Below are 14,688 nucleotides of genomic sequence, written 5' to 3'. Positions count from 1 at the left end.
TTGATAAGGTAAAGAGACTTGTCCAGAAGTACCGCCCTAACATTTACGAGATAGTAAAGCTCTTCAGCGTGAGCAGTCTCTCACAGAGGTTGCTGTCCTGAGACTTTCTGACCAGTGGACAGCACCTTCACGAAGAAAGAAATGTAGAAACATTGACGCTGGTATTGCATCACTGAAGCCAACACCTGAGTGACATGGAGTATACGGATAATGTGGGCGACCTCCTTCATCTGCAGTAGGGGGGTGTAAAAAAGAATGTTTTGTGATCTTACGCCATTTTATCTGTTTGCACACATGGCAACAAACTAAACCATTATCATTATTATTATTTTTTTACAGATTAAGATTTATTATAATTTTGTGATATTATTATATGTAATATACCTATTAGTATATTATATTGTTTTAATATAGAAACAAAACCTGTTGTGATCTAAATAAAATTATGAGGAAACATGTCTTGTTTTGTTAAATACGGTAACGCGTTTGAATCACTGAGCATGTTTTGACAGCATAGCCGTGAGCGCCACATTCCATGTTCACGCAACCGTAACTATTGCCGGGAGAGCCACATCAATTTAGGCTATCTGTTTCGGAAATGTGGCTCTCCCGGCCTGTAAACCGTCCCAACAGATACACTGTAGAGGCCAAGAAACAGCGAGAGTATCTGAAACTCTACTTCAACAGTGAAGAGGGACAAGTTGCTTGGCAACCATATGTCATAAGACAGGCTCAAGTGTAATTGTTCCGAGATGGATGGACGCTACTTCCTTCATACGTAATATACACTCTAGACTCTTGACGCAGTATCACCTCACTCAGTGGACTCTTTGTGTATGCTATGTCATTGACATTGCTATGTCTTTTGTCATTTACTCATTCTTGCATTAAAATGTTGTTAAATGTTTCCTCTGTCATGTTTTTCTTACAAGTTACAGTTATGTCGGGTTTTGAAGCTTGTATTGATAGCTGGACATCATCACCCTTCAGTGCCGCACAAAAGAATGTGAACACAATAAAAGAGAGTTTAATTTTGTATGTAATGTGTAATGTTGTTCACTTTCACAATTCAGTACCGGACAAAAGGGTGTGAACACATTTAAGGGCAAGAGATAATTTGATTTATACAACCCAACAAAAGCTTAGAATGACCATTGAAAATGTATTGAAACAGTTATAACAACGGGAATAGTCATCGTAATAATTTATAACTTTTCTGTAAAACAAGCCAAACCAATCAAAAGTTCATACACATTACTGGAACAAACAGCAAAATGATATTTTCTATATCTTTAAGAAACTTATGCAAGCGATTCTAAACTATTATCAGGTAGTATAGTATGCCCTGTGTATTGATGTTCACATCCTTTTGTTCGGCAGTATTGATACCAATTAACCCTTGTCCTGCACCACACTGTATTTATATTGCATAATGTCTGTATGTCACAGATTCTTATTACTATGTTCCAATAACCTCATGTCTGGGGTACCATTTCATTGTCCATGCACAGAGAACAAACAATCACGAATTGCATTGTCAAAATTTAATGAAACATAAATAAAAACCAAAACGAACAATAAACAAAGCACTAGTGTCACACAGTTCACTACGGAGAACTGGAATCATCCAACTCCTCACAGCAGCGTCTCAGTACACTTCAAATGTTGGAGAGGCTTGGCTCACTCCCACTTGTGATGTCTCTGGCAACAGGGGTGGATGTCGGCGTTGACGTACAGGTCACGGGGGGACAACTCATTAGTCTTGGCGGTTGTTCCTGTTGCTCTGCTGCTGAGGACGGTGGGGGCTGCCAGTAGTGTTGTTGCTGTTGTTGCTGCGACTGATGCTGGTTATGCTGTTGCTGAACAGGTCGAACTTGCTGTTGCTGCTGAGACTGTCGATGATGGAACTGTTGCTCTTGAAACTGATGATGATGAAGCTGCTGCACTTGCTGAGGAGGTTGCATGACTTCAGCTCTGTCCAAACAGTCGTTCATCAGTTGCTGAATCTTTATCTTGGCGTCCCCGTACACAGGTTTTGGCAGATTCTTTAGGATATCTCCCACCCAGCTTATGAATGTCACTCTCTCTGACTGGTCGGCTGACAGAACCTCTTGTCTCTGCTTCACCAGCTGCTCCATTGATGATAGTATCCTATCAGCTCTATCGTCAAGGCTGGATATACATGAATCGGATCCACCAGACTTGTGTTTCCCAAGGCTGCCCTGACTTAATGTTGATGTGGATACCGGTGTCACGGGCGTTGTACAGACGGTGGTGGTGGTGGGCGTTGGCTGTTTAACTGCTGGCATCTCTATGTCGAGTGGTATGTCCTCTGTCTCTTGTGATGTGGATGGCAGTGGTGATTCTTCAGTGGTTGAGGACGTGGAAGCGCCAGACCCAGCTGCAGCAGCGATCTTCGCTTTGAGGGCCACAACGTTCCTCCTCTGCACCTCTACGATGTGTGGGCAGAGGAAGCTGAACCTGTCATAAATCTACCTGTCCCTTTCGGACATCTGTATATCAACTTGTCCAGATTTCCAACGTCGCAATTTCCCCAATCGAGTCCGGACACTGTGGAACCATTGCTTCAGTTCATCTTCGGTCTTCCCCATACGATCGGCCTAGTCTGACCATACTTTTGCTTTCTGGTGCTTGTCACTCACGGATCGGAGTTTCTTGTTGTACAGACATTGGTTAACCCTGATGAAGTCCACCATGACCATTTTTCAACTTAATGTAAATTCGGGGCTTCTTGCTAGGGGCAGTGGCGGCATCAGTTTCAACAACACGAGCAACATCTGATTCTGCATCAATGTCATGTGGATCAGGAGCAGGTTCTGGATCTTGTGAGGGTTCTGGTGGGGGTGACCTCCTTCTCTTGGTACCCTTCTTCTGGGCTCTTGGCATAGTGATTTGCAGCAGAGATGTCTTGCAAATGAATGGCAGACAGTCAACCTCGCCACCAGGAGCAATTATTTCATAAGTGTTCCGTACTTTCCTATAGTATTCCGCAAATGTTCATTTTGTTCTGCGACCATTCCATAATAGTTCCGTGAACGTTCCGTGACCATTCCTCCATGTTCCTCGTTCCGTCCGTAATTCTTCCACGGTGTTCCGTGTGTATTCTGTGCCTTCCTTGTGTGAGCGAGAGTATTCCGTTTTCATCCGTGCGTGAACGCAATTAATCCATGGCCAAATTACATCGCATGGAAAGGGAAGGAAAGTTAGCGGAATACTCGCGGAAGACTTGTGGTATGTGCTTTTATATAAGGAATGAATACGGACAACTTGCGGAAAGGGCGGAATACTTACGGATTGACCTTTGACCCCGCGGAACAAAGACAGATTTTTATTCCGTCTGTTCAAAAGCACGTTTGGGGAAAATTGTGGCCTGCCGGAACATTACGGAACATGAAGAACACTTGCGTAATAACTGCCTTCCCTGGAGGAAAGCCGCGGAAGATGGGAGAATATTTTCGGACAATTTGCGGATGTGACCATTTTTGCTTCCGCAATTATGCCGCAGCCCAGTGAAATGGGGGTATAAGGTCTGCCCACATAACATCATTAATGAGGTAAATGGGGCATGATCACTCATCAGTGGGCGGGAGTTAAGTAAAGGGCAAGTTTCTACGGATATTAACCTTTTTGTCTTGCACTTTTTCATCATAAAACGTGTTTGTCACGTAGTTTTATAGCCAAAACAGTACAGTTACCAGAAGTAACTAATGTATTATTTGCGTTATGTCTTATTCATATTATCCACATTAACTAAGAGTTCTATGTCCACAAGAAATACACCATCTGTTACGTCCCTTGGACATGACGTCATTGGTGCCCAGCTGATAAACTAATGACGTTTTTAGATCTTATTAGACCGATTTCACGTGGTGCATGTTTTGGTGTGGTTCTGGCTGTCAGCTAGCTATGTGGTCAGTTCCACGCTGTGATGACGTTGCAGTTTGAAAATACGTATAAATAAAATGACAAATGGTCTTTGTCATCAACACCAAGTGTCTAAGTGAAATAGTAATCTAGTTAGATATAACAGGTACCGAGCTGGGAGAGGACCACTTTTTTAAAATGTAAAGAAAGACAATCTCAGATTTTACACTGTGAATAATTTTCTCATACTGTGTTCAGGGGAATGAAGCTTCTTTCATAGACTAACGCTTAGTCTCTAAATATATATAATATTGATAGTAACAAACAAGCCAAATTAAATTGAAAAGGAGACCCAGGGAGACCAGATATTCAGAACCTGGAGAAATCTAGACTTGCCTGAACCTCAGGAAATATAGACTTGCTTTATTTAGGGCTTTAGCACTGGAGATAGGGCTTGGCAGTAGGGAAAATAATGTGGTTCAGGGACTGTGAGACAGACTACTTCTTTCACTGTGCTCAAGCTGTTTGGAGAAGAATTCAGACTCTTGGACTTGTTTCACTGTGCAAGGAATTTTAAGACCCTGACTTTCATAGGCTAGCAGCTCGTGCAAAGGCTCTTGTTCCACTTGAGGAAGTGAGGCATGAATGCCCACATCGTCTAATGAACATTACCTACGTGAACTGAGCTGGATATTGGTGCTGTACAAATATAAATAAATAAACACATAAAAACATACATACATACACACTTACATACACACATATATACACACATACAGACAGACAGACAGACACATACATACATACATACATACACATACACAACATACACGCATGCATGCAGGCATCCATCTATCCATCCATCCATCCATCCATCCATCCATACATACATACATACATACATACATACATGCACACATACATACATACATACATACATACATACATGCACACATGCACACATACATACACATACACGCACATGCAAGCATCTATACATCCATCCATACATCCATACATTTTGTTACGGTTAATAATTTGCGGTGACAACAAGTTTAAAAGTCCCCTTTGAACCTGCAGAATAGAACACAGACAAGTCTAAAATATTAATAATACATTGGGCAAGCTACAATGAATGCCAATACAGATTTCTAGTACAATGCAATTGAGTCACAAATCTAAAATATTGGGTCCCAAATATAAAATATCAACTCACAAGAGTCTTGACATTTAAAGTCGGAACAGATATATAGATTGACGGTTGTTTACAATGACAGCGGTTGAATAGACAAGCACGGTCGGTCTTGAAATGTTGAACAACTTGACGATGGCAGACAGATGTGTATAAATCCAGTCATGTGAAAACACCCATCCGCACCACTCACCAACCAGCCTTTATATAGCTCTTACACAGGTCTCGAGCATTCTAGCAAAGCTAGACTCCCTCATTATTCTCTCAGAACGACTTTCTTGAACACACGACATGATGAAAGCCGGAAGTCAAAACAAAAGATTGCCAAGGGCAGGTAATTCTGAAGCGCTATCTAAAACATACGTACTGCTAGAAATACTATTGCCCTACACTCAACACTTTAAACATTGTGATCCATAATAACTATCACTTAATCAATGTTATATTACACATTACAAAACACACACTCTCATAACAATACATACATACATAGTTGGATGATCTTAGGTCATGTAGGCTGACACTCATTTTTAAAGGTAATGACATGTAGGCTTGTGGTCAACACATGTCATTGTTTTAGAGAAGCACACCGCTTCATAATATACATACATAATATAAACATACATCATAGGTAACATCGTTTGTAACACATTATGTTACAGGCTACAGACGCAGCAGACGTAAGCATGTCGTCATTGCCATGGCAGCCGAAACATGTTAAACAGGAGGAATAACAACTGGAACTGAAGCAGAGCTTTTTTTTAAAAATATTCATGAAACGGAATATATAGAAACTATGATATTCATATTACCATTTCTGATGCAACGTTTTTTTGGTAATGTTAGCTATTTATTGACTGATATTCGTACGACGTGAAAAGTAGAGACACGTTTTGCTAATCCCGTTAAAAACTGTTCGAAACTATTGAGAACGCGGTTCACATTAACATCGGTTTGTGAATACATGGACACCATCTACAGATCAGTACATGGCCACAATTTATAGATCAGTACATGGCCACAATCTGTAAATCAGTACATGGCCACAATCTATAGATCAGTACATGGCCACAATCTACGGATCAGTACGTGGACACAATCTACAGATCAGTACATGGCCACAATCTATAGATCAGTACATGGCCGCAATCGATGGATCAGTAGATGGCCACAATCAACAGATCAGTACGTGGACACAATCTGTAGACTAGTACATTGCCACAATCGATGGATCAGTACATAGACACAATCTGAAGATCAGAACATGGACACAATCTGAAGATCAGAACATGGACACGATCTACAGATCAGTACATAGACACAATCTATAGATCAGTACATGGCCACCATCGACGGATCAGCACATGGCCACAATCTACAGATCAGTACATGGACACAATCGATGGATCAGTATATGGACACAATATACAGATCAGTACATGGCCACAATCTATAGATCAGTACTTGGCCGCAATCGATGGAACAGTACATGGCAACAATCTACAGTTCAGTACATGGCCACAATCTATAGACTAGTACATGGCCACAATCGATGGATCAGTATATAGACACAATCTACAGATCAGAACATGGACACGATCTACAGATCAGTACATAGACACAATCTATAGATCAGTACATGGCCACCATCGATGGATCAGTACACGGCCACAATCTACAGATCAGTATATACTCAGAATCTATAGATCAGTACATGGTCACAATCGATGTATCAGTACATAGACACAATTGATGGATCAGTACATGGCCACAATCTACAGTTCAGTACATAGACACAATCTATAGATCAGTACATAGACGCAATGTACAGATCAGTACATGGACACAATCTACAGATCAGTACATAGACAAAATTTATAGATCAGTACATGGACACAATCTATAGAACAGTGTATAGACGCAATCTACAGATCAGTACATGGACACAATTTATAGATCAGTACATGGACACAATCGATGGATCCGTACATGGACAGAATCTCTTGATCAGTACACGGCCACAATCTACAGATCAGTACATGGACACAATCTATATATCAGTACATGGACACAATTGATGGATCAGTACATGGCCACAATCTACAGTTCAGTATATGGACACAATCTATTGATCAGTACACGGCCACAATCTACAGATCAGTACATGGACACAATCTATAGATCAGTAGATGGACACAATCGATGGATCAGTAGATGGCCACAATCAACAGATCAGTACGTGGACACAATCTGTAGACTAGTACATGGCCACAATCTATGGATCAGTACATAGACACAATCTGAAGATCAGAACATGGACACGATCTACAGATCAGCACATTGCCACAATCTATAGATCAGTACATGGACACAATTGATGAATCAGTACATGGACACAATCTACAGTTCCGTATATGGACACAATCTATTGATCAGTACATGGACACAATCTATAGATCAGTAGATGGACACAACTGATGGATCAGTACATGGCCACAATCTACAGATCAGTGCATAGACACAATTTATAGATCAGTACATGGACACAATCTACAGTTTAGTACATTACCACAATTTATAGATCAGTACATAGATACAATGTACACATCAGTACATGGCCACAATCGATGTATCAGTACATGGCCACAATCGATGGATCAGTACATAGACACAATCTATAGATCAGGAGATGGACACAATTGATGGATCAATACATGGCCACAGTCTACAGTTCAGTACATGGCCACAATCTATAGCTCAGTACATGGACACAATTTATAGATCAGTACATGGACGCAATCTACAGATCAGTACATGGACACAATCTACAGATCAGTACATAGACACAATTTATAGATCAGTTCATGGACACAATCTACAGATCAGTACATGGACACAATCTACAGATCAGAACATGGACACAATCTATAGATCAGTAGATGGGCACAATTGATGGAACAGTACATGGCCACAATCTACAGTTCAGTACATGGCCACAATCTACAGACCAGTACATGGACACAATCTATAGATCAGAACATGGACACAATCTATAGATCAGTAGATGGACACAATTGATGGATCAGTACATGGACACAATCGATAGATCAGTACATGGACACAATCTATATATCAGTACATGGACACAATTGATGGATCAGTACATGGCCACAATCTACAGTTCAGTATATGGACACAATCTATTGATCAGTACACGGCCACAATCTACAGATCAGTACATGGACACAATCTATAGATCAGTAGATGGACACAATTGATGGATCAGTACATGGCCACAATCTACAGATCAGTACATAGACACAATTTATAGATCAGTACATGGACACAATCGATCGATCAGTACATGGACACAATCTACAGTTTAGTACATTACCACAATTTATAGATCAGTACATAGATACAATGTACAGATCAGTACATGGCCACAATCGATGTATCAGTACATGGCCACAATCGATGGATCAGTACATAGACACAATCTATAGATCAGGAGATGGACACAATTGATGGATCAATACATGGCCACAGTCTACAGTTCAGTACATGGCCACAATCTATAGCTCAGTACATGGACACAATTTATAGATCAGTACATGGACGCAATCTACAGATCAGTACATGGCCACAATCTATAGATCAGTACATAGACACAATTTATAGATCAGTACATGGACACAATCTACAGATCAGTACATGGACACAATCTACGGATCAGTACGTGGACACAATCTACAGATCAGTACATGGCCACAATCTATAGATCAGTACATGGCCACAATCGATGGATCAGTAGATGGCCACAATCAACAGATCAGTACGTCGACACAATCTGTAGACTAGTACATGGCCACAATCTATGGATCAGTACATAGACACAATCTGAAGATCAGAACATGGACACGATCTACAGATCAGCACATGGCCACAATCTATAGATCAGTACATGGACACAATTGATGAATCAGTACATGGACACAATCTACAGTTCCGTATATGGACACAATCTATTGATCAGTACATGGACACAATCTATAGATCAGTAGATGGACACAACTGATGGATCAGTACATGGCCACAAACTACAGATCAGTGCATAGACACAATTTATAGATCAGTACATGGACACAATCTACAGTTTAGTACATTACCACAATTTATAGATCAGTACATAGATACAATGTACACATCAGTACATGGCCACAATCGATGTATCAGTACATGGCCACAATCGATGGATCAGTACATAGACACAATCTATAGATCAGGAGATGGACACAATTGATGGATCAATACATGGCCACAGTCTACAGTTCAGTACATGGCCACAATCTATAGCTCAGTACATGGACACAATTTATAGATCAGTACATGGACGCAATCTACAGATCAGTACATGGACACAATCTACAGATCAGTACATAGACACAATTTATAGATCAGTTCATGGACACAATCTACAGATCAGTACATGGACACAATCTACAGATCAGAACATGGACACAATCTATAGATCAGTAGATGGGCACAATTGATGGAACAGTACATGGCCACAATCTACAGTTCAGTACATGGCCACAATCTACAGACCAGTACATGGACACAATCTATAGATCAGAACATGGACACAATCTATAGATCAGTAGATGGACACAATTGATGGATCAGTACATGGACACAATCGATAGATCAGTACATGGACACAATCGATGGATCAGTACGCGGCCACAATGGATGGATCAGTACATTGACACAATCTAATGATCAGTACATAACCACAATCGATCGACCAGTACATGGACACAATCGCTTGATCAGTGCATGGACACAATCGATCGATCATTACATGGAAACAATCTACAGTTCAGTACATGACCACAATCGCTGGATCAGTGCATGGACACAATCGATGGATCCTATGAAAATAAAACAAGGAGAACATTTGCTACACGACGGAAGCCATTTGGCTCCTGGAATCTGGACAACCATTTTGGGACGTGTCGGGATGTGTTTGGTAGTGGTGGTGAAGTGTGTGTGTGTGGTCGTGGTGGCCAACGTTGGTGGGTGGGGGGTAGTGGTGGTGGTGGTCTGCGTTGGGGAGGGGACGTGGGGGTGCCTTGGGGGTGGGGGGGTGGGCGTGTGTGTGTGGGGGGGGTAGTAGTGGGTGGTGTTAGTGTTAGTGTGTGTGTGGTGTTAGTGTGTGGGCGTGGGTGTCAGTACATGGACACAATTGATGGATCAGTACATGGCCACAATCTACAGTTCAGTATATGGACACAATCTATTGATCAGTACACGGCCACAATCTACAGATCAGTACATGGACACAATCTATAGATCAGTAGATGGACACAATTGATGGATCAGTACATGGCCACAATCTACAGATCAGTGCATAGACACAATTTATAGATCAGTACATGGACACAATCGATCGATCAGTACATGGACATAATCTACAGTTTAGTACATTACCACAATTTATAGATCAGTACATAGATACAATGTACAGATCAGTACATGGCCACAATCGATGTATCAGTACATGGCCACAATCGATGGATCAGTACATAGACTCAATCTATAGATCAGGAGATGGACACAATTGATGGATCAATACATGGCCACAGTCTACAGTTCAGTACATGGCCACAATCTATAGCTCAGTACATGGACACAATCTATAGATCAGTACACGGCCACAATGGATGGATCAGTACATGGACACAATCTACAGATCAGTACATGGACACAATCTACAGATCAGTACATGGACACAATCTACAGATCAGTACATGGGCACAATCGATGGATCAGTACACGGCCACAATGGATGGATCAGTACATGGACACAATCTACAGATCAGTACATTGACACAATCTACAGATCAGTACATGGACACAATCTATAGCTCAGTACATGGACACAATCTATAGATCAGAACATGGACACAATCTATAGATCAGTAGATGGACACAATTGATGTATCAGTACATGGCAAAAATCTACAGTTCAGTACATGGCCACAATCTACAGATCAGTACATGGACACAATCGATGGATCAGTACACGGCCACAATGGATGGATCAGTACATGGACACAATCTACAGATCAGTACATTGACACAATCTACAGATCAGTACATGGACACAATCTACAGATCAGTACATAACCACAATCGATCGACCAGTACATGGACACAATCGCTGGATCAGTGCATGGACACAATCGATGGATCCTATGAAAATAAAACAAGGAGAACATTTGCTACACGACGGAAGCCATTTGGCTCCTGGAATCTGGACAGCCATTTTGGGACGTGTCGGGATGTGTTTGGTAGTGGTGGTGAAGTGTGTGTGTGTGGTCGTGGTGGCCAACGTTGGTGGGTGGGGGTAGTGGTGGTGGTGGTCTGCGTTGGGGAGGGGACGTGGGGGTGCCTTGGGTGGGGGTGGGGGTGGGCGTGTGTTAGTGTGTGTGTGTGTGTGTGTGTGGTGTTAGTGTGTGGGGCGTGGATGTTTAACCTCGTAGTTTGCTTCGCCTTATGGGAACATTGTGTGAGAAGAAGTTTCATAGCTTGAGTGTTGATAACGCCCAACTCACCCTCACACAAACCTACAAAACAACACTTGGACGCAAGCACAACCTGTTTCCTGACAAGGTGACGTTGTCTTGGAGTGTTTGGAGAGTTTCGATGAGCTGAGAAATCTCAAATTTGTTTACGGACTTTTTATCTCTGACAATTGTTCGAGAGAAGAATTTTTTTTTTATATGATATTATTTCCAAAGGTATGTGTGCATCATACAATCATCATACATTTCGAAGCTGCATATACGTGGTACAGGTATTCATAAGTAATTCAAATGTTCAGTTGTACCATATACACAGAACATGTAAGAACACAAACAGCGTATACATTCAGAAAGTGAGTGAGTGAGTGAGTTTAGTTTTACGCCGCACTCAGCAATATTCCAGCTATATGACGGCGGTCTGTAAATAATCGAGTCTGGACAAGACAATCCAGTGATCAACAGCATGAACATCAATCTGCAAAATTGGGAACCGATGACATGTGTCAACCAAGTCAGCGAGCCTGACCACCGGATCCCGTTAGTCGCCTCTTACGACAAGTATAGTCGCCTTTTGTGGCAAGCTTGGGTTGCTGAAGACCTATTCTACCCCGGATCTTCACGGGTCTTCAGAAATTGATATGTGATACAAAGAAAAATAATAACTAGAAGAAACATTTTCAAATTTTATTTTATTTTGTGTGCAAACAAGTGGCCGCAAGATATGGAAAGCTTTTGATTCAATGAAGATTATAAACAATTGTATAAACATGACATCATTTTGAGTTAATTATCTTGTGTCGAGACATACAGGAGAGCAATATGTTGTTGCTAAATAGGGAAGCAGAAAAATGATAGAAAAAGAAACTCAATTGAGAATTCTACTTGTCTGATTTTTACCGTCAATGGATCTGTAAACCAACACATGTAAAAACATCTTATACTTATTTTTTAAGTACTTTGATTGCTTCTTCCATTTTCTGATCCGTGAAGATCCGGGGTAGACTTGATCTTCAGTAACCCATGCTTGTCTTAAGAGGCGACTAACGGGATGGGGTGATCAGGCTCGCTGATATGTCATCGTCTCCCAATTGAGTTGTAGATGCTCATGCTTTTGATCACTGGATTGTCTGGTCCAGATTAAATTATTTACAGACCGCCGCCATATTGCTGGAATATCGAAGGATGCGGCGTAAAACTAAACTCCCTCGCTCATTCTTCCCTTTTCTGGAGTGAAATTAAACTCGTTTACATCCGGAAGTAATTTATCTAAAATTGATGTGAAAATTGGCTGTAGTAAACCATCAGCTTTGTATTAACAACTAGTTGTATGGTTGCACAACGGCAGTATAGTACCTTCATCTTTAACTTTAGATATAAACACGAACGTTTTGTCGTTGACATCTGTATACATTCAGTCCCATTATCTATCACTAGTGTCATAGTTCTGTGTTTTCCCAAACAATTTCCCGGATGTGCATTGTTACAAATGCACCCCGCGTCAATTTTTATGTCAATAACTTGCCATTGGCAGTAAATGTTGACAAGAGGCATGTACATCTGAGGAATTGCTACCTTTGTCCTTTGCAGAAACATCTCAAAGATGGTCAGTCACTGTGATCAATAATTCAACGTTAATTGGTCGTTTCTCAAATTAGCGACCGCCGACTTTCACAATCCCGCCTTCGCCAAGCGGGGATGTACCAGAAATAACACAAGGGAACCTTTATTCGTGGCTCACCGTTTGACCACGGTGTTGAAATAGACACGCTGCTTGCCGCTGACCGGCGGTCAGTTAAGGTCATGGGAGAGTGGGTCCAGATATTGAACACAGCAGCTGTTACCTCCCTTGTCATGATGATTTCTGATCATGCGCAATCGGTTACAACCCCCAGCCGCAATCGCAGAGGTTATCGCGGGTCATCTCGGGATAGCCTTTGCTTGTGTTAGCCAGCAGCTGGTATCACGTGACTGGTCATTATTGACAGGAAAACGCTTTTACCTCAGGTGGTCGCCTGTTTGTCTGCCTCGGTAGCGCATGCTGCATTTTTGCGAACCCATTCTTTTCATCTTGCACTATAAATGCAACATTTTCCAGCTAAAACACTGTTCTTCCAAATCAATTTGCACATAAATGACACAACATGGCGCTTACATGACACATGTACACAAAACGAATTGCAATTATCACTGAAACATTTGAGACGCAACAGGTTCGAGATCAACAGATCAACAAATTGTTTCCCATCGTATCATGAACATGTCGCCAAGACACATCATATCCTGTCTGGATACGTTGTAATGGAACTCAATCCCTGGTGTTACATTTCCTTAATAAAGGTGGTTTTTATTGGTCCGGAAATGTCGGGTTCCAGACGTGGTAGTCTGTACATCTGTCATGGGCGAAATTGACATTTTCAACGTAAATGGAGTATATAATATTGGAGTTCTTGGAAAAAGGTTTCCTTTGATCATTTAGCAGGGTTGATAAAAATGCACACACACACACACACACACACACACACACACACACACACACACATATTCCATTCTTCATAAGCAGATGATACATGGTGCACCTCAGAGTGCATTTTAACATTTTGTACATTTGGTATAATATTTTTGAGTTTGAGAGATACTTCTGCGGAGTAATACATGCACCATAGGTATAAACCGCCCTATCATGCAAACCACAATAATATTGCATCTATAGCCATGTAACCATATCTAATAAACTGCAGCATATTACAATACAATCAACCGTCTCTGTAAAATATCAAAGGCAAGCGACGAACGGCTTTTTCATAGATGTAGGATGGCCTCCATTTTAGTTCTTATGTATTTGATCTTCATACTAACATACATAACATAGGGCTAAGGTTTTCAAGTCAAAATGTATCGGTGCAACAATATGCACATCTCAGCTTGAGAACTCATAAACAGTCTCCTGCTATAATGCCATGAATCCATGACTAACATCATCTCAGTTTATACCAGTGGGCAAGAATATAGACATGAGGATGT

At 41.2% G+C, this 14,688-nt stretch overlaps 1 protein-coding gene across 1 annotated transcript; it reads right to left on the bottom strand.

Annotated features, from left to right (window-relative positions):
• Positions 1 to 1,658: 1,658 nt before the first annotated feature.
• On the bottom strand, positions 1,659 to 2,907 carry LOC124283950 (putative uncharacterized protein DDB_G0288537). The gene is made up of 2 exons (XM_046719990.1): positions 2,700 to 2,907; positions 1,659 to 2,452 (listed from the first exon to the last, which is right to left on the bottom strand). The coding sequence occupies exons 1-2, from the start codon at positions 2,905 to 2,907 to the stop codon at positions 1,659 to 1,661; spliced, it is 1,002 nt and encodes a 333-aa protein (XP_046575946.1).
• Positions 2,908 to 14,688: the final 11,781 nt, after the last annotated feature.

The sequence above is a fragment of the Haliotis rubra genome, unplaced genomic scaffold (assembly GCF_003918875.1).
Source record: "Haliotis rubra isolate DU_JTF1 unplaced genomic scaffold, ASM391887v1 Scf325, whole genome shotgun sequence".
NCBI lineage: Eukaryota > Metazoa > Mollusca > Gastropoda > Lepetellida > Haliotidae > Haliotis > Haliotis rubra.
Note: the sequence above shows the minus strand (reverse complement) of the source record. Positions and strands in the feature narration are given on the sequence as shown.

Bases quoted from the DNA above. Each gene is read 5' to 3' on its own strand.
- LOC124283950 (XM_046719990.1), bottom strand. From the start codon at position 2,907: ATGCCAAGAGCCCAGAAGAAGGGTACCAAGAGAAGGAGGTCACCCCCA. The intron at 2,453-2,699 runs GTTAACCAATGT...CACACATCGTAG, and splicing joins TCATGGTGGACTTCATCAGG to AGGTGCAGAGGAGGAACGTT.